Source organism: Blennius ocellaris (genome assembly GCF_963422515.1).
Source record: "Blennius ocellaris genome assembly, chromosome: 22".
In the NCBI taxonomy this organism is placed as follows: Eukaryota; Metazoa; Chordata; class Actinopteri; order Blenniiformes; family Blenniidae; genus Blennius; species Blennius ocellaris.
The window spans coordinates 13,701,660-13,729,477 of record NC_137671.1 but is presented as its reverse complement, the minus strand read 5'-3'; the positions used below and the strand labels follow the sequence as shown (position 1 = coordinate 13,729,477).

The 27,818-nt window shown below is 45.5% G+C and overlaps 2 protein-coding genes across 2 annotated transcripts; one reads left to right on the top strand and one right to left on the bottom strand.

Annotated features, from left to right (window-relative positions):
• The first annotated feature begins 219 nt into the window (after positions 1-219).
• On the top strand, positions 220-6,620 carry cep83 (centrosomal protein 83). Its single transcript, XM_080518494.1, has 16 exons — positions 220-273; positions 1,399-1,605; positions 1,802-1,952; positions 2,070-2,162; positions 2,910-3,041; positions 3,222-3,605; positions 3,709-3,823; positions 3,975-4,119; positions 4,205-4,354; positions 4,724-4,799; positions 4,888-5,045; positions 5,146-5,275; positions 5,364-5,470; positions 5,543-5,714; positions 6,028-6,202; positions 6,469-6,620. The coding sequence occupies exons 2-15, from the start codon at positions 1,406-1,408 to the stop codon at positions 6,145-6,147; spliced, it is 2,133 nt and encodes a 710-aa protein (XP_080374620.1). The 5' UTR covers positions 220-273; positions 1,399-1,405; the 3' UTR covers positions 6,148-6,202; positions 6,469-6,620.
• On the bottom strand, positions 6,254-26,230 carry plxnc1 (plexin C1; the record flags this gene model as incomplete). The annotated part of the gene is made up of 31 exons (XM_080518612.1): positions 6,254-6,649; positions 7,238-7,312; positions 7,382-7,522; positions 7,605-7,752; positions 7,830-7,993; positions 8,077-8,172; positions 8,692-8,726; positions 9,783-9,858; positions 10,250-10,350; positions 10,992-11,160; positions 13,792-13,938; positions 16,607-16,805; positions 17,028-17,146; positions 17,225-17,266; positions 17,362-17,465; positions 18,255-18,356; positions 18,473-18,572; positions 19,573-19,740; positions 19,826-20,005; positions 20,260-20,368; positions 21,716-21,895; positions 21,974-22,107; positions 22,188-22,229; positions 22,324-22,399; positions 22,962-23,064; positions 23,181-23,334; positions 23,420-23,525; positions 23,604-23,704; positions 23,789-23,923; positions 24,786-24,908; positions 25,214-26,230. The coding sequence occupies 31 exons, from the start codon at positions 26,228-26,230 to the stop codon at positions 6,545-6,547; spliced, it is 4,551 nt and encodes a 1,516-aa protein (XP_080374738.1). The 3' UTR covers positions 6,254-6,544.
• Between the last annotated feature and the right edge of the window lie 1,588 nt (positions 26,231-27,818).

The following is a 27,818-nucleotide window of genomic DNA, read 5'->3' as shown; positions in this document are numbered from 1 at the left end:
TTTCAGCATCAACACTGATCAAGTACCTGCATTGCTGGAATCTCATCTCAATAGAGAGAAAAGACTCGCGATGGAATTTGTCTAATATCCAGCAGGTGGCAGCAATAACCAAGTGATGTGACTCGTCCGGCGTCGATTTTGCAGAAGAAGAAGAAGAGTGAGCAATGCATGCCGGGAAGCTGCTCCCATGATTCCTCGCTTTGTAGTTCCGATGGTTCCGATTAGCCAGCTAGCGGCTAAAGAGTCAAGAAAGGGATCCAAAGCTGCGTGAAGGTTTGTGCTTTTCAGCTCCAGATGTGTAAAAGAGATAGGCGCATATTTTTACGGTGCTTTAAAAGACAAAGTGGTTTCTCAGGCTACGTCTATATTACATTAGCATCGTGCTAACAATGCCTATGCTTTACTTGGCTTTTATACAAGTGTTCCGCTAATTTCTTAAACATCAACATGTTTTATTTGCTGCCGTTGGACTCACAAGAATGCCTTTTCTGGGATACAAATTGATGTTCATTAAAACTGTAGTTCCCGGACTTTGTCAATAAGTTGACGTAAAAAAAAACTTGTCCGATAAAGGAAGTTGGTCACCTGGTGTTTCGAATTAACTGGTTTCCCTGTTAACTGGTGACCAACGTTCTTTGACATCCGTCTTTACTGCGGCTCGTCGCATCAAATGTTAAAATATGACCCACAAAGCGTCCGGCACTTCGAATCTTTATTGTAAATGTGGCTAAACGGCGTTTGTCAGCACGGCTATGGAATTGTTTTAGCCGCAACACCAGGCGCTAAAGGAAGTTGGTCACCAGTTAACAGGGAAACCAATTGATCCGAAACACGGGCGCTGCTGACGGGCTAGTTAGCATAACAACGGGGCGCGGAATTTGAAAAATATTTGCTGCAGTGAAGGTTTAAAGACAAGACCTCCGTCTTCAGATTCTAAAAATTGTATTTCCAGTGCACAACACTGAGCAAAGCTCAGACAGTCCTCTGTTTCCCAGGAAGCAAGCAGCTCAAGTTAGCTTTTTTATTTATTTAAATTGATTGCTTGACTTTAGTTGGGCTCCGAGCCAAGACACCACGCTTGATATGAAGTGATTTAATGTCTCTAATCAGCCAGAAAGCCTTCGTATCCACAACAGAGCCAGAAGCCCTGGAGACCGGTCTGCTAATCACTTGAGATTGATCTGAGAGATTTTAACAAGTAGCTGAGGGACTCTTCTTGAAGCCTCCATGGTTACTGACAACAAAACCGGGCTCCACTTCTCTGCTCTTCATGGCCACTCTTCGCCTGAATGAATAGAACAAATCGGAGCGCTTCCAGACCAACGTTGTGACTCGTCGCTGCAGCTTCGCCCAGTCTTGTCTCTCCTCTCTCCTCCTGACTCGTTTCCTTCGCCGCAGAGGTGAGATGACCTCTTCCGTCCTCGGCCAGTCCCTGCCGCTCGTCCCAGACCTGGAGTCGGGGATGGGGAAATCCGCAGCCCTGCTGGGGCTGTCGGCGGGGCTGGAGGGAGCCGAGCTGGAGCTGCAGAAGATGCTCATTGACGAGCGGATGAAGAGCGAAAACCACAGGACCAACTTCCAGACGCTGAAGGCCGAACATGCCAGGTACACGCAAATCCAAAGATATCTATCTAAGCTCCGTAACGTTCCCAGAAACTATTATTGGATTCACACTACAAACAACTCAACAGTGGAATATAGTTTCATACAAGTTGCTTTACCGTTGCAGGGTAACGTCTGTCTTTGACAGCGTCCAGTTGTACCGTGGCGGAAGTTTTCATTTGCTCCGTGCTCTTCTTAGTCTGCAGGAGGAGTTCACGCGGGCGCAGGGCGAGTTGAGGCGCCTGCTGAGCGATAAACAGGCCCAGCAGGAGAAGTTCCAGCTGCTGCTGACCGAGCAGCGAGACGACCTGTTGAATAGAAACCGGGAGCTGGAGGAGCTCCGGCGGCAGGTACATGACCTCGCACACAGCGGCCTCCCTCCCTCCCTCCCTCCCTCCTCTCTGGAAAGTCACACATTCCGACTTGGGCTTCCTCGTGACTGACGTTTTGAATTGCGTGTTGGGCAGGTGATGACGCCGCAGCGGCTGGAGCTACTCAGAGCTGAGGTGCAGCAGGAGATGGAGGCTCCAGTCAGGGAGCAGTTCAACAAGCTGGAGGAGGTCAGGACTTTTTCACTAGTCGTCGGTGACGACGGCGGCTTTTCCGTTCACAATAAAAATCATCATACGATTCGACAACTCCCCGGCGAAAAATACATTATTAGGAATAGTTACTATTTTTACAAAGTGTAGATATGTTAAGTCACCAGTTGCCTTTATGTGGGACAATAATGGGAGACATTTCTGGAACATAAAATCAGTTTAGTCTAATTGAACTGTAATGGGAGAAAATTGATGAATCCCTGTAGTTCCGATTAGTGAAACTATTAATTGCATTGTTGTCGATGCAAGAGGTGTTGCTACTAATTCTAGATCAGGCTATTTCAAAATATTTTTTAATTTTCCGGCCTTTTACATTTTTCTGTTCCCAGCCGAACCTGGGGCATCACAATAATAAGCATCGGGCTTCTGACATGACTTCTATTAAGTAAATGCTTTAAAAAAGCAAAACAATTTCAGACCAAAATCACAAGTAGTAATAGGATAGTAATACATTTGGAATTGCTTTAGTGAATCAAATCACGTTGGGAGTTTTTAATTTGGTAAATAGTCGAATACAAAAAGCTGCTACTGAGAGAGATTCATACTAAGATATTCACGGAAGGAAACAAATGGGCGCTCGCCGGCTTTCAAGAATCATTTCCAAGTGGCGACTCGCGAGAGCAGCGGCTAATTCCCATGCAGTCCACTTGATTGCTCTTCCTTGCCTCCTCCCTCCTCCTCCTCCTCCTCCCACCGTGCGAGCAGGAGGCGGAGAAGTACAGGTCGGAGTACTACAAGCTGCGGTACGAGAACAACCTCCTCCAGTCCCAGATGGAGCACCAGAGGCAACAGAGCGCCCTCGTCCTGGAGGAGCGGAGGATCCGCTACGAGGCGGAGGTGGGTGGGGAGCCGCCGTCCAGCACTCGGGGGGGGGGGGGGGGCTGAAGTTAAAACAAGGTGACCAGAGGTTTGATCTCCGGCCGGCAGCTCTGTTACCTGAAGAAGGAGCAGGAGGACCTTGTTTTAACTTGTTGAAGTTAAAACAAGGTGACCAGAGGTTTGATCTCCGGCCGGCAGCTCTGTTACCTGAAGAAGGAGCAGGAGGACCTGGTGGCTCAGTACCGGGGGTCGGAGGCCCAGCGCGACGGGAAGCGAATGGAGACCCTGCTGGGGGAGAGAGCGCAGCTCCACCTGCGGGTGAAGGGCCTGGAGGCGGAGGCGGCGGAGCTGCGGGCGCAGAAGGAGCACCTGGGCCAGCAGGCCGAGAGCGAGCAGCGCCTCCAGACCCGGCAGCTGAGCGAGGCCCGGGCCCTGCTGAAGACGATGGAGGCGGAGCGTCAGTCGCTGCAACAGGAGCTGGAGCGGACGGGGAGCGAGCTTCACCTGAGCCACGAGCAGAACGGCCAGCTCACCGGGAAACTGCACCGAGCCGAGCGGGAGGTCAACTCGCTCACGTGCCAGGTATGTCGGGGGGGGGGGGGACGGGGGGAACGCCATCGTTCCAGTGTCATAGGAGAAACTTGGAAAACGTTTGTATCGTCCCGTCTCTTGAACGTTCTTCCAGATCCAGAGCCTGAAGCATTCACATAAACAGGAGATCGCCAGCGTGAGGCTGGAGTGCGCTCGCTCTAAAGAGGAGCTGGAGAGAGAGAGGGTCACGCTGCAGAGCCACGTGGACGGTCGGTAGCACCGATGAGATAAGGCGACACAATTACGGGGTTTAGTTGGTGTTTTCAGCGTCGGAACTGTAAAATTCATACGTTTCACGTGTCTTGTTTCCGACTAACTCCTCCTCCTCAGCTTTTTCACACTGTGTTTGACGTGTCGCAGGCCTGCAGGCCGACCTGGAGGTCCTCAAGGCCACGCTGGAACGCCACAAGGAGGCTCTTGTGGAGAAAGAGAGGGAGCTGGTGAGGAAGGTGCAGGGCGCCCGGGAGGAGGCGCTCCGCTCCACCGCCGCCCTGCATGAAGAAAAGTGAGCCACGTCATTCAAGGTCATGGGGTTTTGATCGTCGCCACACATTCCCCTGACCGAGTCCCGTCTGTCTTGCCGTCATGAGGTTGCAGCTGGAGACCCGTCTGGCCGGACTGGAGCAGCAGAGGGTGCAGGAGGACGCCTCGGACGACGCCCAGAGGGAGGAGCGGGAGGAGCGGCTCAGAAAAGCTCAGCAAGGAGAAGAATCCGCCCGCAGGGAGCTGCAGCACCTGAGGTCACCTCCCGCCGTTTCGATGGATTATTGCAAACAAACTAAACTCTAATGTGACTCGCTGCTGCCTCACAAGGTGTAATGGAGTATTGCAGGCCAGCTGTGAAGATGCAGTATGTTTGCAATCCTCTGCTTATGCAAGATAACATCCAAAATGTTAATACTTCACGTGAGCTTTATATATATATATATATATATATATATATATATATATATATATATATATTTAATGCCCTTTTTGCTGATCATATTTATTTATTTTTTAAGCATGTGGCTCCAGGTTCTCGTTTAATTTAATGATCAAGATCCAAAACAAGTGAATGCTGCGATCGTCTTTTAACTGCCTTGTATGTGTTGCGTTCTGTCTTTTAGAAACAAACTCCAGCAGCAGAGCTCCCAGCTGGACGAGCTTGAAAGACAAAAAGCCGAGATGACGGACCTACAGATGGTAAAAATTCAACTTTTATCTCTTCTTCTTTTACTTTAAAGAGGTGCTGGTAGAATCAATCTGATCGCTGCTCGTCTTGACCCAACAGCAGAACCAGGAACTCGGCGTCCAGGTGGCGGCGCTGTCGCACTCCGAGAGCGACCTGACGGCGGCAAACCGGCGTCTGCGGGAGACGCTGGAGCGTCTGAGGGAGGACGTGAGGACGGCCCGGGCTCAGGCGGAGAAGAGCCAGCAGGAGGCCGAGAGGTACGCACGCCCCCGCCTGTCGCTGGGTTACCCATCATCCCCCCCCCCCCCCCCCTCGTCCACTCAGGTCGTTCTCCCCTTCCTTGTCGCCGTGCGTCAGGCTGCTGGAGGAGCGTCGGGTCGACTGGCTGGAGGAGAAACACAAGCTGCAGGAGCACGACGCCGAGCTGCAGCGGAAATACCGTGGGGTGAAAGAGAAGCTGCAGAGGGCGGCGGCGGCGCAGAAGAAGGTGGAGCTCCACCCAGTGCAGGATGGCTTTCTCCACTCTCTCTCTCTCCTGGTCGTTTACCATGTGCTCTCTACGCTTCACTCCTCAGAGAAAAACCCTGACTGAGAGCAAAGAGAAGCGACAGCAGGATAGAATTCAGCTGCTGGAGGCGAAGGTGGAGGAGCTGGAGCTGGAGGCCGCCGCCGCCGCCAAAAAGTATGGAAGGGACTACGAGCCGAAGAGGAGTGACGGCGGCGCGCCAGATCTGATCTCACTGTCTCCCTCCAGACGCCCGTCGTTCTCGGACGAGCAGGCGCTGCTGAGGCGGCGTCTGAAGGAGCTGCAGCAGCGGCACAGCGAGTTCCAGCGTCTCCTCCTGGCCGGCCAGGCTCCGCCCGGCTCGGGCCCCGCCCCCCCCTTCTTCGCCCTCGGGCCGGAGGGGCCGTCGTCCACCGGCACAGTGAGTACAGACGACACACGAGTCACACCTCCGTCCCGGCGGCGAAATGTCAAACCAACCGATTTTCAGTTGGCGTTAAAAAAATCAAGTGACAAATAGAGACTTTAGCTTTTAACAGGCGTCTCTGTGACGTCATGGCGGTGTTGCTGAGGAATGTAAGCGTCCTGTCAGCGGTGATAATGATGTCATGACGAATATATGAAGGCGACAGACAGTCAGAACAGAGTGGGACAGTAGATGTAGCACGGAGGGGGGGGGGGGGGGGACCCGGGAGGAGAGGAGGCCTGCCTCAGTCCACCGTCTCCCCGTGAAGCAGGAGGAGCTGACGCTGCTCCGCCAGCGGCTGGAGAACCTGGAAAGCGCTCAGCAGCAGCAGCTGGAGGAGCTGGGATCTCTGGAGCCGAGGGACCGGGGCCTGACCTCTGACCTCTGACCTCTGACCCCTACGCTGCATCAGCAGGCCTCTAAAACCAGGAGTGACACCGCTTGTAAATACAAACTTTATTTATTGGCATGATTCCTTAAATATGGAAGAGAAAACCTTTTTTTTGTTCTGTTTTTACACGGATGTGAACTTGTTGCACCTTTTTTTGTCTTGTTTTATAAAATCGCGACGATCTCAGGGTTTGATTTTTGTATCGACAAACTTGTTTACGTGTCGGAGCTGATATTGAAAAAAAAAATAAAACGACGACACTTCAAGCGATCAAACGTCTCCCGACCGTCTTTTTCCCTTTTCTTCCTGCTGAAGCAGCAGGGAAACGTCCAGCCGGTTCAGAGTCTCCTATCTCCACGGGGGGTCCGGCTCAGTTCCAGGATCAGTTCCAGGATCAGTTCCAGGAGCAGCTCTTCAGTCCAGTGAAAGAGTCTCTGACGTGCTGCAGTTGCTCCGCCAGCTCAGCGGGGGCGCCGTTCTGGTCCAGCTTCTCTTTGATCTGACCACAAAACCCAAAAGCAAGTTTCAGACTGCATTTGGTGGAGGAGCAGGAGAGTTTAGAGAACACACACACACACACACACAAAGTAGTAGAAAAGTACTTCTGCACACAAGAGTAGGAAATGAGCCCGATCAGTCGAGGGGAACTCGCAAATGTTTCCTCCTCACAGTTTCACATCATCTCAAATAGATTTGACTATTAACTAATAACAACCGTTCTATTTTCAGTGTCGGTTTTGGTAAAGTCTTTTTTCTTTCTTTTTTTTCTAAATGTGCAGCTACAAATTGAGAAATGTGCCATATGTGTTATTATTGTGTTTATTACACCTAAAATGGCCACATTTTGCACATTATTGGCTATTATGATATTATTTCAGCGGAAAAAAATACAGCTTTTATTTATGAAGGCACTGACTTTGATGTTTAGAAAAATCCTATGATTTCCAGAGAGAAGCAGCAGCTCTGGAAAACTCTATTTAAAACTGCGTCTTATCGAGAGATAATTCTAACGTAGCAAAAGTCAAGTCAACTTTACATTGTCAAACCGTGAAACCATGACTCAGCAAAAAAAATTTTTTGCTCTGACCTCTGCGAAGTAGCGCTGGATGAATTTGTAGAGCTCCCTGAGGGCGGCGGCCTCGTTGAACTCGTTCTCGTGCTTCTGAAAACGAGAGCGGCGATTACACTTTCTGCGATATTCGTTCGTTCGCTCATTGTGGCGACTCTTGACCTTGGACTCCTCCCGCAGGAAGTCCTGGAACTGGGCCTCGGTGACGTGCGGCGGGTCTCTGATCTGCTTGTAGTAGGCCTTCACCTCCTGCTTGAACTTGGGGATGTCCTTGGCGTAGAGGAGCTTGTTGGTCGGCGCGTGCTGGAACGCCATCGGAAACGTGAAATTTAAAGAAACACACAAAAAAAACAAAACAACCCACACCTGAAGCGTCTCCGCTCACCTTCCCCAGCTGCGTCTCGCTCAGGGAGAAGGAGTCCATGAAGGCCTGGGCGATGACGGACAGGCAGCCGTCCAGATGTGGACTCTTCTCCATGTCGAACACGAACTGCGGGTTTTTCAGGATGTTGATCCAGAAGCGAAGCGGCAGGCTGGAGTGCGACACCGCGGTTAGCCCACCGAGCGTACACGTTCACACGCGCCTCTTTCGAAACACGCCGCCACGTACCTGTTGGTCTTCCAGATGTGCAAAACGTCCGGGTCGCTTATCTTCATGCCGTCGGCCTGGGCGTCCAGGAAGCCGAAGAAGTACCTGACGGCGTGCGGCGGCTTGCTCTGCGACGTGCCCCAGATGGCCCTGAACAGGTTCTCCACGTACGAGTGCACCGCCACCTGGTGGCCACAGGGAGGAGAAGCGGGTCAGGAACCCCGCTGGCGGCAGGACGCGCGAGCGGGGTTCCCTGGTTCCTCCTTGCCTTGGTGGAGAGCAGCTTGGTGAGGTGCACCTCCTTCACTTTCAGCTTCTTCCTCTCGGGGCTCTTCCTCTGGTCCTCCACCACGTCCGGGTCGATCTGCAGGACCCAGAACAAAAATAAACAACAAACAAAACAAACAACCTTTATGAATTCAGCATTTTTTTTTTTTATTCATCCTTTATCACAAAAGAATCCAGGTACACGCTACCAATCCAATTTACTCAGCACATTTAATGTCAATATTTTTGCTGATTTTATTCTGAGGGAAATCCTTCAATCAGGAAAAAAGAAGTGGAGCAAAACTATTCTAATAATATAAGATAGAATAATAATACGTTCTTTCTATAGAATAAAAAAAGAATGGAAAAATACCATTTTCAAATATTTATCCATCGTTTTCTTGTCACTACAGCTCACTCGTTCTATTGTCTTGCATTAACAAGTCAGTGTTGATGCTCCCTACTGCCACCTGCTGGCAAGGAAGGACGTGTACATTTCAAACACCAGTCACTCCTTTGTTTTTTTTAACCACTTAAATGAAATTGGACAATTTTCCACTGTTAAATTAAATAATCAGTGATAAACTTCACACTGAGGAGACGAAGTGTTTCTTACCAAGTGGAAGTATTTCCCCGAGAAGTTCTCATCATCTGAGGAAAAGATCAACAAATCAATGGATTTAAAAAATATATTTATATATATATATAAGATCGGTATATTGTGAATGTGTGTGAATGTCTCCCACCTCACACGGTACAATATTAACAAATTAATGGATCTTTTAATTTTTTTTATTAAAAAAGTAAACATATTGTAACACAAACATTTATACAACATCCATGAATGTATGGAAATGGAAATTAGAAATAAATTGTTGTAATTGACCAGTTTTCTTTAAGGAAACATGCTTTTGTTTTAAAAGTTTCATTTAACTTAAAGTATAATTTGCACCATAATCTACTGTTTTTATTTAGTTATTGTCAACATTAGAAGTGGCTCCTGAGTTTTCTCACACTTTGAATTAAGACAAAGACATTTTGAGCTACTTATTTGCGTTTTTATTATTTTTAAAATCAACATCATTACATTTTTTTTTCAGTTTTATCTTTTTTAATTAAAGCATTAAAATCAATTTAGACTGACGTATACAGAGGTCATTAAGCATAATGCACATTATTGTAGGAACTACTTTTTTGTTTTTCTTCCTCCAATCCCTGAATTTCACTTCCACCTTAAGGGAAGTAAATGACCCAGTTTTTAACAAAGCTTGGGGGGAAATAAATAAATAAAATATAATAAAAAAGAAATGATGATAATAGATAAATAATAGAAATGTGGAAAAACGATCAAAATGTAAAAAAAATAAAATAGAAAAATGTGTTTTTTTATGATAAGAGATTAGACGTATACATACAGAGTTCATTAAGCATAATGAGCATTACTGCAGGAACTACCTTTTTTTTTTTTTTTAATCATCCCTGAATTTCATTTTCACCTAAAAGGAAGCAAATGAAAGTTAAAGAACAAATATAATGGAATAGAATTAAAAAAAAAACTAAAAAATCATAATAAATAGATAGATAATAGAAATGTGGTAAAATAAAGGTATAAAAAATAGAGTAGAAAGAACAGACGAGATAGGAGAGGATGAGTGACGCAAATGAAGACAAAACAGGCCACTAATAGTGGACGTTTCCAGTTCTCACCTTTCAAGCTGCCCTGCGGACTCAGCGGGGGGTGACTCTTCCTCGAAAGCACCTTGACCGTCGCGCCGTCGTCCACCTGCAGGGAAACTGACTGGTGAAATGGATCCGTGGCGACGCGGCGCCGAGACGCTCTATTTACATCCTATTTAAGAGGATTTCCCATTTACTGCCCGTTGGCGGGGAACAAAGTGGCCTCAGTTGTGACGCGGGAGCATCTTTTTCCTCACGGTGGTGGACGATGGAATCAGAACCACTCAGTGATCCCATTAGAATCCATTATAGATCATATATTATCCCTCAGTGCTCTTATTAGTGTCTTTTTCCACAGAGGAAGTCTCTGTTCAAGCAGCCGGTGTTAAAGTACCTGAAATAAAAGTTTCCCTCAGAGGAAGCCGCATGTTTTTTTTTGCTAACCACATGGATCTCCCCGCGTCAGATTACTTTTTTTTTGGTGTCTCTCCTCTCACCTTGTAGTGCCTCATGGTGTTCAGCATGGTGACGTCTCCGAGGACCCCGGAGCTGGAATCCACTTCCTCCAGGGGAACAAACGAGCCGTCCTTTTCAAACTCTGCCGCCGCAACGTCAGGGGTTAATAGAACCACACTGCTTGTGTGGTTTGAAACCATATTGGTTTAATGCAGTGGAGGAATGCACTCATACTGAATTAAGCAAAAGTTCAAACACACTTTAAAGCTGCCGGTACGACTTTGTGTGTCGAGGTCCGGGACACAAATACAGACAAGATAAGAAGGGGTGTAATTGAATGATAAAACTTCAAATGCTTTGGGGGTCATGGAAAACATGGTCTCTCGTGAAAATTAATTCACCAAATAAATAAATAAATATAATGGTATCATAAGAATATTAAAAAGCCCGGAGGTGAGAGAAACGGGCCCGTCGGTCCCGGAGCGTGTGACCTTTGACCTTTGACCCCTCGCCACTCGTGCCCTGGCTTAATAGAGCCGCTTCATTACGTCCTGGGTAAATATTTCAACTTTTACAAGATTAATTTAAAAGGTTATCGAGGAAAATGTCATTTCAACCACAGTGGAAGTTGTCATAAACTGTAATTACATTAAAAAAATGATCATTCATAACGTTTTCCTTTGCTTTATACCTTTGTAAACTGATTTTTTCCCCCCCTCATTGTAGTACAGTCAACTATTTTCAGCGTCATTACGTAATGACGTACGACGCGTCGCCACGTACCGATGCGGGCGTCCCTCGCCGCCGTGTTGTACGGGAACCCGAACTTGGCCTTGAAGGTGGCCAGGATTTTGTCTTTGACCTGCTCCACCGTGTCGCAGCTGAGCGCCTCCACCTCCAGCGGCTCGCTCACCTCGTCGCCGGTGCCCACGGCGAACAGCACCCGCAGCTTCTGCACAGCCCGGGAGGAAACGGTCAAACAAATAGATCCTCGCTCCTTGAGGCCAATCAGTACGGAAGAGGATGAGGGCCACTGTGGGGAAAAAACCCTGAATTCTGACTTTAAACTCAGAATTCTGACTTTTTTTTCTCAGAATTCTGACTTTAAACTCAGAGTTCTGACTTTAAACTCAGAATTCAGACTTTTAATCTCAGAATTCTAACTTTTAAACTCAGAATTCTGACTTTTAAAGTCAGAATTCTAACTTTTAAACTCAGGGTTCTGACTTTTAAACTCAGAATTCTAACTTTTAAACTCAGAATTCTGACACTAAACTCAGAGTTCTGACTTTTACACTCAGAGTTCTGACTTTAAACTCAGAATTCTGAGGAAAAAAGTCAGAACTCAGGGTTTTTTTTTCCACAGTGGCCCTAATCCTCTTCCGTAAATCAGCTCTTGTGTCATTGGTTTAAAAAAAAAAAAAATCACTTCCTCCTCCTTTTTTTTTTTTTTTTACTTCCTCTCTTCTTCCTGGAACAGAAATTCATATCTCGTTTTTTTTTTTTTCTACAATAAACCACCACAACTGCCGATTCAAAGGTGCGGCTGCAGCGGCGCCTGCGTCTCACCAGACGTGACGCCATCAGTCGCCATCTTGTTCCCGTGGAAACGCACACAACAAGGGCCGGCGGTGAAACTGGATCAGATATGTACTATCTGATACACCAGCTTTATTTAAATTGACGAGCTGGACGGTCCCAGATTATAGATTATTGGCCTTTTTTTTTTTTTTTTTTTACATTTAGTTGTTAATAAACCAGTAATGAGGAATCATTCTGGTGGATATGTGGATCCATTTCATTTGTATGGAGTTTCATTAGTAACATCGCATATATGACTTTGCTTTGACAGTCACAAAAGTGTAAATGTGTAACTGTAAATAAACTCTACTTGTTATTTATGCAACATTAATATAAAAAACAAAAACGTGTGGCTCCGATAAACATGCAAAACAGCTTTTAGAGCAAAATTCACACAAGAACATTTATGAGAAAACGGGAAAAATTTGACAAAACTAGTTTTCTTTCACAAAAATATATTTTAAAAGAAGAAAATAAAGATTCTTGTTTATCCACTGTTTTGTTTGTTTGTTTGTTTGTTTTTATAGCTGTTCAGATCTACAGTCAATTTCACTTTTAGCCCTAAAACTTCATTAAAACAAAGAATTTTTCTTTTTTTAACCGTTCAGGGTTTCGCCGCAATTTACCTGCATCTGTGTCACCGGTTCACGTCTTGTGTTATTCTGAGATTCTCTGGTTTGTTGCGTTTCATGCTCATGCTGAGCAAAGCCGTCGACGCCGGTGTCAAAATAAAAACCACGCATGCGACTATGAAGGTCTCAGAAATAAGTTTCCTCTGAGAGCAGCTGCTTCCTTGCATCAGTCAGTCCAGCCGCGTTTCACGATTTAAAATTCATATGAAGGTTTCGCTTGTAAATGTTGACGTCCTGGCTTTAGAGAACCTGAAAATATATATATATATTTTTTTTTTGGTAGGGGGGGGTCATTAGCTGAAGCATTATAAATGTTTATAAGAGGTGTTGAGCTCTAAACAAAAAAACACTGCGGTCTCATTTTCACTCACAACAGCCACTTTTTCAGTTTCACTGTGGTTTTTCGACGACTTCTGAAACAGAAACTGAGACAATTTCCTCAAACTCGTCGATATTTGTATTTTTCTTCTCGTCAATGATCGATTCTCACTGCGTGAGGATTCCTGTCCCTCGTTCACTCCACAGAGGTGCGGGGATAATTCACAATTGGAACGTTCCTGTTTTCAGTTTGCACGTTCTCCCTGTGCCTTTTATAATCCTCTTAGTATTTTATAATCACATATCCTAAAAGATCTTCAAGCATTGCGAGGAAGTGTTTCAGATATGCAACCGTCCGGAAGTTGTTCTTTTGGTATTGTTCAAGACAAGCAGCGGTATACTGCTGATATACTTGAGATACTTGGTGGAGGAAGTGGTTGGCTGTTGCACGCGGCCTCCACACTTCCAGCGCCACCGCTGAAGTTTCAGTGCATCAGAATTTAATCAAATTAAATCACTTTATTAATTTTTTTCCTGCTATGAATGAGAATTCGTGCAGCGCTGTGTAAGTTTGAACAGCATGTGCAAAACAGAAAGACAAAAAAAAAAAAAACAGAAGTAAGAATCAGGAAGTTTTAATGGTTAACTTCCAACAGATACAATCTACTTCTACTGCGCTCAACCCAGTGAAATGACTACATCCTCTGCGTGACCTGAAGTGTGTGTGCACAGTGTGTGTGTTTAAAGAATAGTTTGTATATCCAGGCGGGAAAACAAGCCGAGATATTGGCATTGCAGTCAACAGAAAACAGCTTTGTCTTCTGCCTGATAAGAGTTTTTAATTTCAGTTTGAGTAAAATGCAAAATTCAAAGATTTGCTTGACGGCACCTCAAGAGGCGAGACCTGGTATTGCAACCACGAGTCCAACTGTGCTAAATTTCCTGCGTACATTCTCGGGTGTGTGTGTGCGTGTGTGTGTGTGTGTGTGTGTGTGTGTGTGTGTGTGTGTGTGTGTGTGTGTGTGTGTGTGTGTGTGTGTGTGTGTGTGTACCACTGTTTGGAAGTCGGGGGCCTGCCACAGCAGCCAGTCCTCGCTGAGCGTGTACAGAGCCTTCTCCGTGACGCAGTCCACCGGCCCCTTGGCGATCTGCTGCGACAGAGCGCTGACCATCAGGAACAGGTGCTGGCCCACGCTTTCCTGCAACAAGACGCAAAAAAAACCCTCAACTCAGGTCACGTGACGTCTTTCTGTGGTCAGATACAGAAGGGTTTTTTTTGTTTTTTTTCCACATTTAAATTTTGATTTCTTTCAACAGCAAAATAAAACACAAAGAACACAACTTTGTTTCCTTTAAGTCCGTTAAGCAGAGATCCATAGGACAGAAAATTCACCTTTCAATGGGTTTGGGCTCTTACAGAGGCTTTTTGCACGTGCGGATGGACAGTGACAAACATGGAAGGACGAAGTCGTCGTCATTTAGGCTGTTTTTATAATGTTACCGGCTGAAACGTATCGTCCATGAACTGAGCCTTTTTAATTTACCTGCTCGTTCTTATCAATTCATTGAGGGTGACACTGTTTTACAAAGACCTGGAAAGAAAGATCATTGAAGCAGTGAATGAATTTTAAAAAAGAATTAAAAGCTACAGGATGAAGAGATAATGCCGTTTGAGGAGTCTAAAGCAAAATACTGATTTTTTTTAATAATAATTCAAATAATTAGCTTTTATATTTTGCTCTTGTTATTAAGAAGAAATGCATGTTATTGCATGTATAAAAGCACAGAGGAACAGCAGTTGATTTTCTTTAAATAATTACATTTATTTATATTTGTAAAAAGATTTTCTTTTAAATTAAGACTTTTTCTATGTACTGATTCTTGGATGTGCAAAAACAACTAAATAATTCTGTCATTATTTAAAGCCTATTATGTTGTGATCATACAGCTTGAGGTCAGCCTGAGGAAAGATTCTTCTATATGATGAGGTTTATGCCTCATGCTTTGTGTTTTGATTCCATCTTGCTTTCCTTATCACTGCTTGTGGTGTTTTGTTTAGTTCATATTAACCAGGTAAGATGATAATGACCTCCGATTGCATCTTAAAAAATTAAAAATTAGAATTTTGGGCCGTGACAAACATGCACCAGATGTTTCGTGAGAATTTACTTGTGCATAAGCGTCTGCTTTATTTGTGCTTGCAGCTAAAGTGAGCCTTTTCTAGGTGGATATCATGTGTGAGGCGTTATTTACTTGCTTTATGGCTCAATGAACCGGAAGGCAGCCGAACTCTTCGTCTCCCTGAGAGACACACTTTTCCAACAAAACATTTGAGAGTTCATGCGAAGCTGCAAAGCCGTAGTCAGACACGTCTAAACTTAGCGCTGACATTTACACATTTCTGAAACAGAAGTGTGTGTGTGTGTGTGTGTGTGTGTGTGTGTGTGTGCAGGCTTTGTGGTTGACGCTGCACAGAGGTCACTCATATTCACAGTGTGACAGTCGGCCTCCATCATGGGAGTGATTTCTCCTCGGAAGGTGTCTGGATGTGAGGCGGTCCAGTCACATGTTGCAGGACTGGAACGTGAAAAAAACAACTTGATTTCCAAATTTGCATTTGGTCTCTGTGGAGTAACTGTGTGTTCTTTTTTTTTGCCGCTTCGCAGAAAGGCATCCTGTTTACATCACCCTTTGTGTCGAAACGATTATCTGTCCAGTATTTCAAACGAGTATGGACGTGAGTCAAAGGTGAGAATAAAGCATGAGGGGTTATAGTTTTAACTTTATCATAGAGATTGTTGTTAATTACATTAAAAAGTCAACATAATATTATGGTCAACAACATAAAAACTCCTTCATTATATTGTAAATTAAGAGAGATGCAGTTTTATTTGACATTTTATGTAACTCAAATTTGTTCCTACCCTCACCTATGGTCATGAACTATGGGTCATGACCGAAAGAACGAGATCCCGGATACAAGCGGCTGAAATGAGCTTCCTCCGTAGGGTGTCTGGGCGTACCCTTAGAGATAGGGTGAGGAGCTCAGTCACCCTTAGAGATAGGGTGAGGAGCTCAGTCACCCTTAGAGATAGGGTGAGGAGCTCAGCCACCCTTAGAGATAGGGTGAGGAGCTCAGCCACCCTTAGAGATAGGGTGAGGAGCTCAGTCACCCTTAGAGATAGGGAGAGGAGCTCAGTCACCAGGGAGGAGCTCGGAGTAGAGCCGCTGCTCCTCCACATCGAGAGGAACCAGCTGAGGTGGCTCGGGCACCTGTTTCGGATGCCCCCCGGACGCCTCCCTAGGGAGGTGTTCCGGGCATGTCCCTCCGGTAGGAGGCCTCGGGGCAGACCCAGGACACGCTGGAGGGACTATGTCTCTCGGCTGGCCTGGGAACGCCTTGGGGTGCCACCGGAGGAGCTGGAGGAAGTGTCTGGGGTGAGGGAAGTCTGGGCAACTCTGCTCAGACTGCTGCCTCTCCGACCCGGCCCCGGATAAGCGGTAGTCAATGGATGGATGGATGGATGGATTTTATATGGTTCATTTACTCCAAATGTGACAAATTCATTCTTAGTTTGTTTGTCTGAGTGGAACTTGTGGTTATTCGTGATACACAACTGCTATCATGTACCCATTGGTATATTTTCTTCTTTTTTACACACTTAAATAATATTGCACTCAGTGGACTGGACCTTTTTTTTTTTTTTCTTTAAAGGAAGACTATCCTAAGAAGTATCTCTGACATTCTTTATCTGACGGCTTATAGTAAATATTTCTTCTGCACATGCTCAGTAGAGACAATATTTGCCTTCAGAGCATTGCAACAACGTTTAAGGCACGCGAGGGTTGAGAAGGTCAGCCACAGACCCGCAGGAAGCCGTAGAGGCAGATGGACATCCAGTTGGTCAGCAGCTTCTCCACCGTGGACTCGGTGCGCCGCAGGAGGAGTTTGGGCTGAGCGTTGCTGCTCTGCTGCATCAGGTCCTTCAGCAGGACCTCCATCACCTCCGTCAGGTACGACAGGTTCCCGTGAAGCGCCACGGTGAGCAGAGACGCCAACGCGCACCTGGAACAGAACAGAGGAGGGGGGGTAAGAAAAATGAGCTTGTTGTGTTTCTTTTGAAGATAATATGTTGAAAGAGCAGCTTTTGTTTCTGCCATCGTTCATAAGCGGTTTACTCCAGCGGTGAATAAAAGGCAGAAAGTGAGTAATTTACAAGAATAAGACAGGAACACTATTTTATTGCATCTGAGGCAAAAAATAAAAAAATAAAAGACCAAAACGGACTTGTCTTTGATGGTGAAGCTCTTCTGCTCCTCCAGGGCATGAACCATCGACGTGAGGAAGAGCCGATCCTGGAGGAGCCTGGATAAACCCTGGCAACACTCATCCAGCTTCACCACATCCTGACATCGGGATCAAACACAGGTCAGAGGTCAGAGGTCGCCCGCCGTGGCGCCAAAACAACTGGATGTCAATATTACCTGACCGATGTCTCGGACACACAGAGCCATCAGAGATTCACTCTGGCAATCAAAGAAGAAGGAAGTTAAAACTTAATTTCTCAAAGATTTAACTCTAGAATAAAAAAAATTTTGGGGGGGGGGCAACTTTGTTTCACCTCTGGGAAGAAAATTCTGGACGCAAAGTGTTTGTAGTCCAGGAAGGGGATGGCGCCGACGTTTTCCATGAGGTCGGCCCTCTCCGTCTGCAGATCCACAAAACCTGCGGAACACAGTCGAGTGAAACTGCCGTCGTGGAAAACGGACAAAAGCAGTTTGTCAGGTGAAAAGTAACCTTGTGACGAAGTCTGCAAACACACACAAAAAAAACTAAAAATATGAGGTAGTGAAAATGCTGACTGGTGCTGGTTTTACAGCCCCGCAGTGCTGATTGGTGGAAATGTGGCCGTCAAAGAAGCTTTTTCAGTTGATATTATTACAGGTCGTTTGTGTGACAAGTTTAACTGAAGAAAACAGGGCGAAAAAAAAACCCCAACAACACACCATTGCAGAGGATACATTGCATACCAGGAAAAGGGGAACTTTAAATATATGTGCGAAGTGAAGATAGTGAAGTGTGTGATAAAGGGTGTGACGTCTATCAGACAGGATCAGTCACGGTTTCACTTGCGATTGCAGAAAGGAAACCCGCTGCAGCCGAGCTAAACGAAAACAACAATAAAAGAAACACTTGTGCAGATTTAAAAGCCAATAAGAGCATCAATTAAACTGAATTTAAAGTTAGTGCATAAAGACGTAAGGTTTAAAAATGGTTTTGAAGCCGATTACAGTTTATTCACAGAAAGTGAATACATAAGTTGTTTTTCTTTTGAAAAACTTTTGGAAAAAAGAAACCAAAATCGTCTGCAATTTTTAAATGTTTGACAAAAGCACGATAGAAATGATTGATTTATTTAGTTATGATGCTTTATATGATAAATACAAAGCAATATGAAGCATTTTTTTTATTTTATTTTTTTAAAGATTTTTGTTCCACATTATCGTGACGGACCTTGTCTGATGTCATTCCTGATGTCGAGCTCCAGGTCTTCCATGAACCTGTTCATCTGAGCGTTGAGCTTCTTCTGTTGCCTCCGGGAGACGACCACCACCGCTGGGAGACAAAACCAGTCACACACGTGTCACTGCGCAGGGGAACGAGTCCCCCTCGGTGCGAGACTGGACCCCGTTGACCGTCTCTGAGGGACGGACGTGAGCGTTGGGACGTACCGACAATGATGCAGGGCAGCAGCACGAGGGCGAGCAGCACCAGCAACATCAGCGAGTTCTGGCTCTGCTCCAGCGGCACCGTCTTGTCTCCATATTGTATCTGACGGAGAACAGTAGTCCCATTTTAATCGGCAAGAAAAGGTACATTTTTAGTGATTCTCAGATGGATTTTCGACACATTTTCAACCCGACACGTGAACTGGAGTCAGTATGAGGAGGGAATTAAAAGATTTATCTTCCTCTTTGATATTTATTTCTCCTTCTGCTTTAATATTTTAACAGCCCGGTCGATGACCTCTCCTGCATGATAAGAAACACTGGTAAAACCTAATAATCTCCTCAGCCAAACAGAGCCGTCACCTCCCACACATTAAGAGTGAAGCTCATCAAATCAACCATAAACTCGCGCTGACAAAGTAAATATTGGTGCATTTCCAATAAAACATGGATTTATAGTTGGAGGCTCTTGGAAGCAACTGGCAATCATAGTTTGATGTGTCTGCCATTGCTGTTATTTCTTGTTTTTACACAAATCTGTAGTAACTGATTTTTTTTAAAGGGGTCATATTATGAAGAATTGACTCTATAATGGTTTTCCAATGGTAATATCGTCTCCACACCTGGAACGACAACCCAGAAGTGAAGAAAGTGTGTCCTCTCTCTCTCTTTAAAAAAGTGTGTTGCTCCAAGCAGCCAATCAGAGATCAAACCCTATATAGTGTCATCGGGGGTTTAGCCAATCACAATCAAGGTAGGCTCCTCCCCCTTTGACTCCTCCCACAATCAGGCAGCTCTGCTCTGGCACATGGCGCCACGAGAGGAAGTACGTCCTCCTCTTCCCATAGATGGGCGTGTGTGGGCGGAGCCAGTCCAGCTCACACAGACCTAGGATCCGATATTCTAATGGAGGAGAATCAAAGAGAAACTTTAAATACAAGTTTTCTCGAGCGAGGAGACCATGAGGAAGAGTTGTAAAGCTGGATAATACGACCCCTTTCAGTCATTTGATTTTTCCACATTTACCCTGTTAAAATCGAGGTTTACATAAATGTTCCACATTGCGATAAAAGAACCCGTTTAAGTGTGGCCGAGACATTTACCATTAACCTCTGGAACTTGGCGTTGGGTGGACTTTGAATCTCACAGTTAAAGAAGTCTGTCTCGTTGCTCTCGTCTTTGTCCTCCATGATGCAGGGGTATCGTTTCCCCCCCTGCTCCCCCCACACCGACAACTCCGCCGTCGTCATCTCCAGCTTGTCGGCTTTTTTCTGGAACGAGCGCAGAAACAGAATGTGGATCTGGCACATGTTGGGAGTCGTTTCACGCCAGAGGCAAGCCAGAAGAAAATTAAACCTGGATGATGATGTGGACGTTGTCGCCCGACCGCGAGGAGGTGAAGCTGACGAACTTGGGGTCTGGGTGGTAGGTTATGGTCGAGGAGCACCGCAATGTCTCGTTGGCGACTCTCAGAAGAACGGAACTGCTGGAAACCTTGCCGAGATGTGGAGCTGCGGGTGACTCGTAGGTGAGCTTCTGCAACGGATTTTAAACTTTACAACACAACTGACGCTCGTTTGGAATCTATTTTTGATTTCTCAAATATCGCATGGACAAAAAAAAACCAAAAAACTGTGGATCTTGACATTCAGGTAACTTTACAGCTTCTGTCACCCCCGCCTGATAGCAATAAGAATCCTGTGTCTTATACGGATAAAGATATTAAGCAACGATGTAAAATGAACGAGGTTAAAGCTCCTAAGGGACCCTGTGCTTGTCGACACACCCACCAGATAGTCATGGTTAATGGGAAGTTGGACCTCCTGAGGGGCGTGGCTGTGTACGACCCCTTCCACGAACTCCAGGTGAGATCCGGTGAGGGTGATCCTCCTCCCCCCACTGCGGAAGACATCGCAGCAGGTCAGTTTCTAGATCCATTAACGAGGGTTTAGGGTTCAAACAGTTCGCGCCCATGACCGAAAACAACAAGTCGACATTCAAACAGCAGTTGTGTTTAACTTCTGGGGCCATAAATTTCTACTACGTCTGGAGCTTGTCAGACGCGCTGAAGACGAAGTGGCACTTGCTGCACTGCAAAAAGAGGAAGTGGCTCGCCGGTGAAAGACGTTGTTTTGAGGAAGCAGCTCTCTGTCCGCACCATATGACCCACAAGTGTTCCACAGTTACTTACATGGCTTCCTAGAATAGGTCGCAGTGAAATCTATAAAACCGAATGACAAAGCATTGTGGGTAGATCCAAAAATATCTAACTGTGAAGCCCTTTTTTTAGTTATCAGTGTCGAGACGGCAGCTCACGGTACGAAACGTTGATTAAAAAAAACTTTCCACAATTCTCTATTAAAAAAAAACCTAGAAGTTAATCTTAGAACTAGATGTTGACCTGTTTAAAAAAAAAAAAAAACGTGGTTATTTGTAGTAAATGTAGCTCATAGCTAAAACAATCCACACAGCCACCATTATTCTACCATACAAGGCTACGACGGCGGCCACGACAGAGGAAGAGCTAATTCTCAAAAATCGAAGATGCGGAAGAAGATCTCTAAAAATGGCAGATGAAGATGTACCTGTCGGTCAGGCTTTTACAGAAGTGAAGAAGAAATGGTTTAGCTATGAAACCCGAGTCAAAATGAAACCATCCTGCCAAGTCAACACAAAGGTGGCGACTGGACACTAACGCAGAAATATTATCCAGTAGCGTCAATTTTACATTTCGATTTATAATGATATTAAGCTTTTTCAATAAAATCTATCATTCAAATAGGTGGAAAAAAACCAAAACAATATGAAATACTTGATCTGAAATGTTTACTTGATCATTTAAAAAAGTATTGACGGCAGTGCAGACGCAATACAAATCCAGAATATAAAACATCCGAATTTTGTGAGATCTGAGGGACTATTTTTGATTGCGTGACATGTAAGGTCAAATTGCCAGAGAACAAAACAAACGGAGGGTTTGGAATGAAAAACAGTTGTAAATATTATCCGTTGTCTGGTCTTTGATGGATGACTGCATTCGTCAGATTAACTTTCGAAGTCGGTTTACATTTAAATACACGGAGAAAGAGACTAAATACATATTGATCTTTGCTCTTGAAACTACTCACGGTTTTAGTTTGTCAAAACATTTTTCTGGAGCTGCTGAGTCACTTTTCATTTCCAGTCACACTTTGACTCATTAATTGTTTTGTCACAAGCATCAAGTCGTCAGTCAGTCCAGGCTACCTGATCCAGGAGTTCCTCGGCGAAACGTCTCTACAGGAAGGCGACGACCGGTAGGTGATGCTGGCGTCGCCATGGCAACTGCCGTCTGGAAGGAGAGCGCACGCTCTCACCGTCTCCTTATTTTTTGAACTGGGAATGTGGAAGGTCAAACTCGTGCCGGTGTTGTTCCACACAGGAGACCTGGGCGGAAGCACACGAACAAATTAAAAACTACAAACGTTGCCTCGCTTTTCCTCGGACGTGTGTGAAGCGACTCACTCCTGCGTCGTACAGTCCAGGTCTGGCTGCATCCTCACTGCGGTCACTGCGCTGAGGTCACGACCCGACAGCACCGCGTGGTTTCTTCCATAGAAAGACACCATGCTGGGGGTGATGGAGGAGATCTCAGGCTTCTGACCGGGAGAGAAAAACACTGTCAATACAATGGACTGTCCAGAGTGAGGAGGAGGAGGAAGAGGAGGAGGAGACTCACAGAAGAGTTCAGCTCAGACTGCAGCGTTTGACAAACACTGTCCTGCAGGAGGAGGAAAGAAAAGACTGGAGTGATGGAGCATCTTTCTTAAATCTCAAATGAGTCAGCATTACATAAAAAAGAAAGACATTAATACATTCAGCACTCCTTCGTTAGCCCAGGTGCAGCGGTTGTTGCTCCATCCACAGCCGGCCTTTATACACCGCTGGCACCTGAAGACGAAACATAAATTGGAGGTGATTTCAGCAGGAGGGACTTCAAACATCACAGTGACTCGTAATTTCAATGAACAGCCAATCGGATTCGATCTGAAATGTGCATCCTCTTGGACTCGGGAGCTGATATACGAGCTAAACAATGGGCAAAAGCAGGATTCATCCCGGACAGCTCGCACCAACAGGCCGTTTAAGGCGGTGGGACTGTGAAGGTACCCACAGAAAACTCAAGCACCGAAGCGATTTCAACACGTGACCATCTGGAGGAAGGGTGTGTCCTGTTATGCTTTCTTTCTACTAACCTCTGTGTAAAGTGGAGGTGAAATAATCCGCATTTACAAAGCGTTCCGTCTTTGTCTTGAGGGTTGCACGTAACTTCGCAGGCATTGGTCAAGATGGTCATTAATTAGTGACGAACGTGGTTGATTTTACTTCCTTTGCTCTCCCCTGTGGTGTGAAACTCTTAAGGCCTTTTTTCCCCAATTGCTGAATATCGGATGCAGTCTGTTAAAAGCCCACTGTGACCACCGCTCATTTATCTTCTAATGTCTGGACTTACCAGACAGGAGTTGGTAGTTCGCTGTTCTCAGAACAGTTCATTAACTGCAGTTGTTGCTCCAGATACGTTGATCCGAGTTTCATCTTTACAGCGACACGCAGGCCTGTCGAGCAAAAACACCACCTCCGTTTCCTCATTTTAGAAGCTTTAATGTCATTAGACAACAGATGAGCCCATTCAGTTCAGCATTTCCTTCATTACTGATTCTGAATCACCAACCTTCTGGAGGAAAGGTGCGATCGGAAAGGATGCAGGTGCATCGTGGGAACTGTGGAGGAGGGCCTTTCCTGCAAGGTTCTCCAGACGCCGGGGAGATTTGACAGGCGAGCGTCTCTTTGCTCATCTTCACGTGAGTCTGGATGTTCAGTGTGAGCTGAGAGGGAAACAAAACACCGCGACTGGTCAAACAAAGGAGCCGCAGTCGATTTGAGTCGTGAACGTGTGACGGGGGTCTGAACCTCTCCCGTCGAGTCTTGAAGGACTTTGTGGGAAACCATCTTCTGCTGGTAAAGGTCGGGGATGGACAGCCAGTCTGAATCCTCACAGTCTCCTTCAAACCTACAACTTTGGAGAGACAAGCGTGTTTCAGTCCAGGTCATGAACTGATTGACGCTTGAGCGATGACCGGAGCTCCTTCCTCACCTGGTTGTGCCGGCGCACCACACACAGTGTGGATCGTGAGCGACCCAACACTCCTGTAGGGTTGTGTATGTGCTGCATTGTGCTACGGCCACACGCTTCATCTGGGAACAAAGACCACACTTGAAAATACAGCAAATGCAAAAGGAACACCACTGGGTGTGTGTCGCGGTCGTAACGATAGCTACCTCGTTTTGAAACGGCACGTACACGTGTCTGTGATCCACTGGATCCAGGTGCATTCTGGGAAACACCCGGCGGTCCTCGTTGGACCTGTAGAGCACTCTGGGACAGGCGGTGTGGTACTTCCTGTCCACAGCAAGCTGACGACAAGAGTACAAGTCGCTTAGTGTTCTGACAAAGTAACTTCAACTTCAAACCAGATCCAGAATGTGATTTGTCAGAGTGAGGGAGGCTTTGGTACCAACAGGGGTTGTGTCTTTCCATTGACTTTATTAATTAGAGCTTTTTAAAGGAAACTTATAGAACTTATAGAATTAACTGAATTAGCTTTCCCTGGGGGCCCCTCAACCACTTGAGTCACCACTACAGTATCACATGGACCTCAGTTACAGCATCTTTTGGGTTGGCAGACATTTTATACAACATTTTCATGTGCAGTAGGGTTTTAATGGTCACAGGACTGCAAAGACTATGAATACATTCTCCTGCAATCAGAGGCTGATGGGACAAGATAGAAGTGGAGGAGCGTTTCTTGCAGCCACTGCAAGATTTCATCGGCTCGACCACGAGCTAATGACCGGCACCATTAAAGGTTGCGGAGGTAAACCTCAACTCACTGATCTCTCTCACTGCTAATGGAGGCGCAATTTAGTCTTCGGACGGAAGTCACAGCTCAGGCCGGCAAAGAAAAACACGAAGTGTGCAGAATAAAAACCTCCGACTTATCTGTGTTGCGTCACTTCCACTGTGTTTCTTCATGTTACTATTTACTAATGGGGAAGGAGTGATGCAACCAGGTTCAGGCTTAAGTAAAAATGTCATGGTAAAAGGGACTGTGATGAAGTTTTGAAGCTCAGATTCCATTTCGCCTCCTGTGAAAAATCAATTATCTCATCTGTTTGCATCTAGAAACTAAACTTAGTTTTCTGCAGTTGAGAAGACAAATGAATATTCTTCGTTCAGACTTCATGTTGGATTGGAAGAATAACTTCTGTCACACACCTTGATGAGCTGCCCGTCTCCCGTCCCGATGAAGAAAACCATCCATCCTCTCTGCCTCACTGCCAGAACAGAGGTCATGTAGCTCCGTCTGAGGAGGACGGCCTCTGGACGCAGCATCTTTGACTGAGAAACAGAAACACACTGAGCATTACACCTGCTATTTACAGACATCTGAAAATAAGCACTAAGTGTATAAAAGAGAGGGAATAGCAACAAGCAAACTCTTAATTTTTTTGTTTTAAATTATTGCGAAAACAATTCTGATGTAAAAAAAAAAAAAACCTTCATTAAATAGCATATTTCAAGTTATTATTAGAAGCTATTAGAAGTATTTCTTTTTGACCATCCTTCACTGTCCTGGTCTGATCTGGACATTTCAATATGCCTGTGATTTGACATGTATTAAGAGTAAAGCGTGTGAGACTCACGGTGCCTCTTGAGTCCTTGCTGAAGTAAAAGTGTGGATCGTTGTCGGGGTCTCCTGAGAGGTCCGGGCTGATGTCAAACAGCAGCAGCTGGGTGTTGCTCTGTCCTCCATCCACACTGAACACGCCGCTCCACAGCCCCGGCAGACCGCCCGGGATGACCGAGGAGGCCAGCAGCCTGCCGGCCTCTGCACCGCCGAAGAGGCGGAGAGTCGCGCCCCTCAGAGACTTCAGAGTCTCCTGTTTCTTTAATTTGTCTTCGAGCCAAATGAGACGGACCTGGTTGTCTTTAGCGCCTGATGGCACATTGGAGAGCAGATATATGATCGAGTCCACCTGAAATCCGTCCACGAACTCCAAGTTCACTTTACTTTTGATGGCTGGTTTTTCAGACTCCGCGTTCAGAGAAAATATCCCCCCGTTGTTCGGGTTGCTGTCAGTGTTATGGAGGTTTACAGTTTGGGAATCGGAGGCACATTTCCCCTCTCCAGACCCGTCCCGTCCTATCGCAGTCAGAATAAAAGTGTCCCGACGAGGCGGCGTGTTCTTCAGAGTCACCAGAAAACCAACGGACCCGTTGCTGCGTTTCGGTCCCACCTGGAAGTTTTCCCTGTGCAGGATGTTGGAGATGTTCTTCAGGTCCAGAATCTCGCAGTATCCACACTCATTGTCGGTCACACCGCAGCTGATCACAGACCGATTCTCTGCAAACGGCAATAAAATATTGATCCTGAAAGTGGAGTTCCAGTCAGCGGCACCAGAAACTCTGGAGAAGTACTCCGTGCCCGGTGGGTCGTCCGGGTCATCACCCCGCTTCAGGACTCCTTTCTGGGTCAGACTGTGGACCGGGGTCAGGTCGTGGTTCAGCTGGTACAGCTTCTCCTCGGTGGCGATGTAAACCGTGTCATTGGCCACGGCGAAGTGACGGAAGTCTCCATCGAAGAGAAACGACCCGTGCTGCTCCAAGCACAGGCTCGGTGCTTCACTGAGAATAAAAAGCAGCCCGAGCAGCAGGATCATCTTCTGGGGGAGGCTGGCAGCTTCAACTGAGAGAACCTCAAGCGCATAGCGCCCGCATGACACTCCGCTCTCCGACGCGCCGTGCGTAAAAGCGCACTGCGCCTTGAGGGTGAAAAGGAGAAGCAGTGAAAATGGGAGGGAGCACGCCTTGTGAAACCTAAAATCAAAGGACATCTAGTTAACTGTGTTCACTCTATGTAATGATTAATATTAGGGCCTATCTCCAAAAACCGAGTTTGATCGTTAATAGTCTGTGCGCAAAATCTGACCATATCCATACCGTGCGCTCCTCAGCAAATCAACGAGGACAGCCTCCATCCGGGGGCAAAGCTGTTAAGACTATGGTGGTTACCTAAAGTAAGCAGATATCCGCCCCATGCATCTTCTAGAAATATAGAAACATTTAAAGCGGCAAACCTTTTATTAATCTCGTGTAACAGAGGCGACATCTGGTGTCGTGTCTGGTAAGTTCTCTCCTGTATTAATGGCACAACACTGAATGTTTCTGAATAAACATTTGATGCCACCCCCAGGGAAAGAAACAAGCATATAAAACTCCACAGATACTTGATTGAAAAGACACAAGTGAATGCAGATGGACTGAGTCAACTCCGGAAGTCGAGACAGCAGCGATGCTGAAGAGAAAGCGTCAAAGTGAAAAGAAGAAAACATCTAAGATGTCCAATGCCTCTTTCGTGGTGTCTATAATTAGTTTTTCTCAGTTATGTGCGCGACATGCGTGCACATACACACAGACGCACACAAAACGCACAGTCTGGACACTACTTCATCAGCTTTGTACTATATAAAACTCATTTCTGAAGGTCTTCCGTGACTTAATAAAGTTTTTTTTTTATTTCGATCATAAAACAAAGTGAATACATTTTTCTTTTTAAAACACCCAACAATTTCTCACTAGTTATTAAAACAAAACACCACCCTTTCACCGAATCCTCCTCTCCACCAGTGCCCATAACGATCAATAATTATGATTTAGCCTGAAACAAATATACAATACGCAACTCCTCAAAATCGTTGCCCCCCTTCCCTGTCATAATACATTTCCTGAGTACTGACCGCAAGTAAATATTTTGCTTTAAACACAATTATTGCCGTTTAAAATGTGACCAGATCCACAATTTTTAATGCACGTATGTAGATTTGCTCTTCAATTTCTACAAATTGCGCATATCTTCTAAATAACTCTTGAACCATTGCAGCACAGTTCCTCATCAGTTGCATCATTACTCTGCGATATCTTCTGCCAAATTAGATAAAAATATTGATTACAATAATTTACTACATATTGTTTACAGTCTTGTAATAAGCAGCATAACTTGTATGACAGGTTCTGTTTGGGTCTATTTATTTATTTTAGCGCATTCCAAATGCCCTACTATTATTATCAATATCATTCTTGCAACTACTGCTTATTTTTTAAAATACTTTTCATTTTTCACTTCTCAGTATTTCTATGTTTTATGAATTGTCTATGTAATGTTTTTTTTTCTTTCCTTTTTGCAGGCATTTAAAAAAAAGTAATTTTAAACATCCCAAGAGTCACTATATCGTTGTATTTCCTGCTGTG

What these genes read in the sequence shown, in the direction of transcription:
- cep83 (XM_080518494.1), top strand. Translation starts at nt 1,406, where the DNA reads ATGACCTCTTCCGTCCTCGGCCAGTCCCTGCCGCTCGTCCCAGACCTG. An exon ending in TCAACTCGCTCACGTGCCAG is followed by an intron (nt 3,606 to 3,708) that starts GTATGTCGGGGG and finishes ACGTTCTTCCAG; the next exon opens with ATCCAGAGCCTGAAGCATTC. An exon ending in GGCCGTCGTCCACCGGCACA is followed by an intron (nt 5,715 to 6,027) that starts GTGAGTACAGAC and finishes CTCCCCGTGAAG; the next exon opens with CAGGAGGAGCTGACGCTGCT.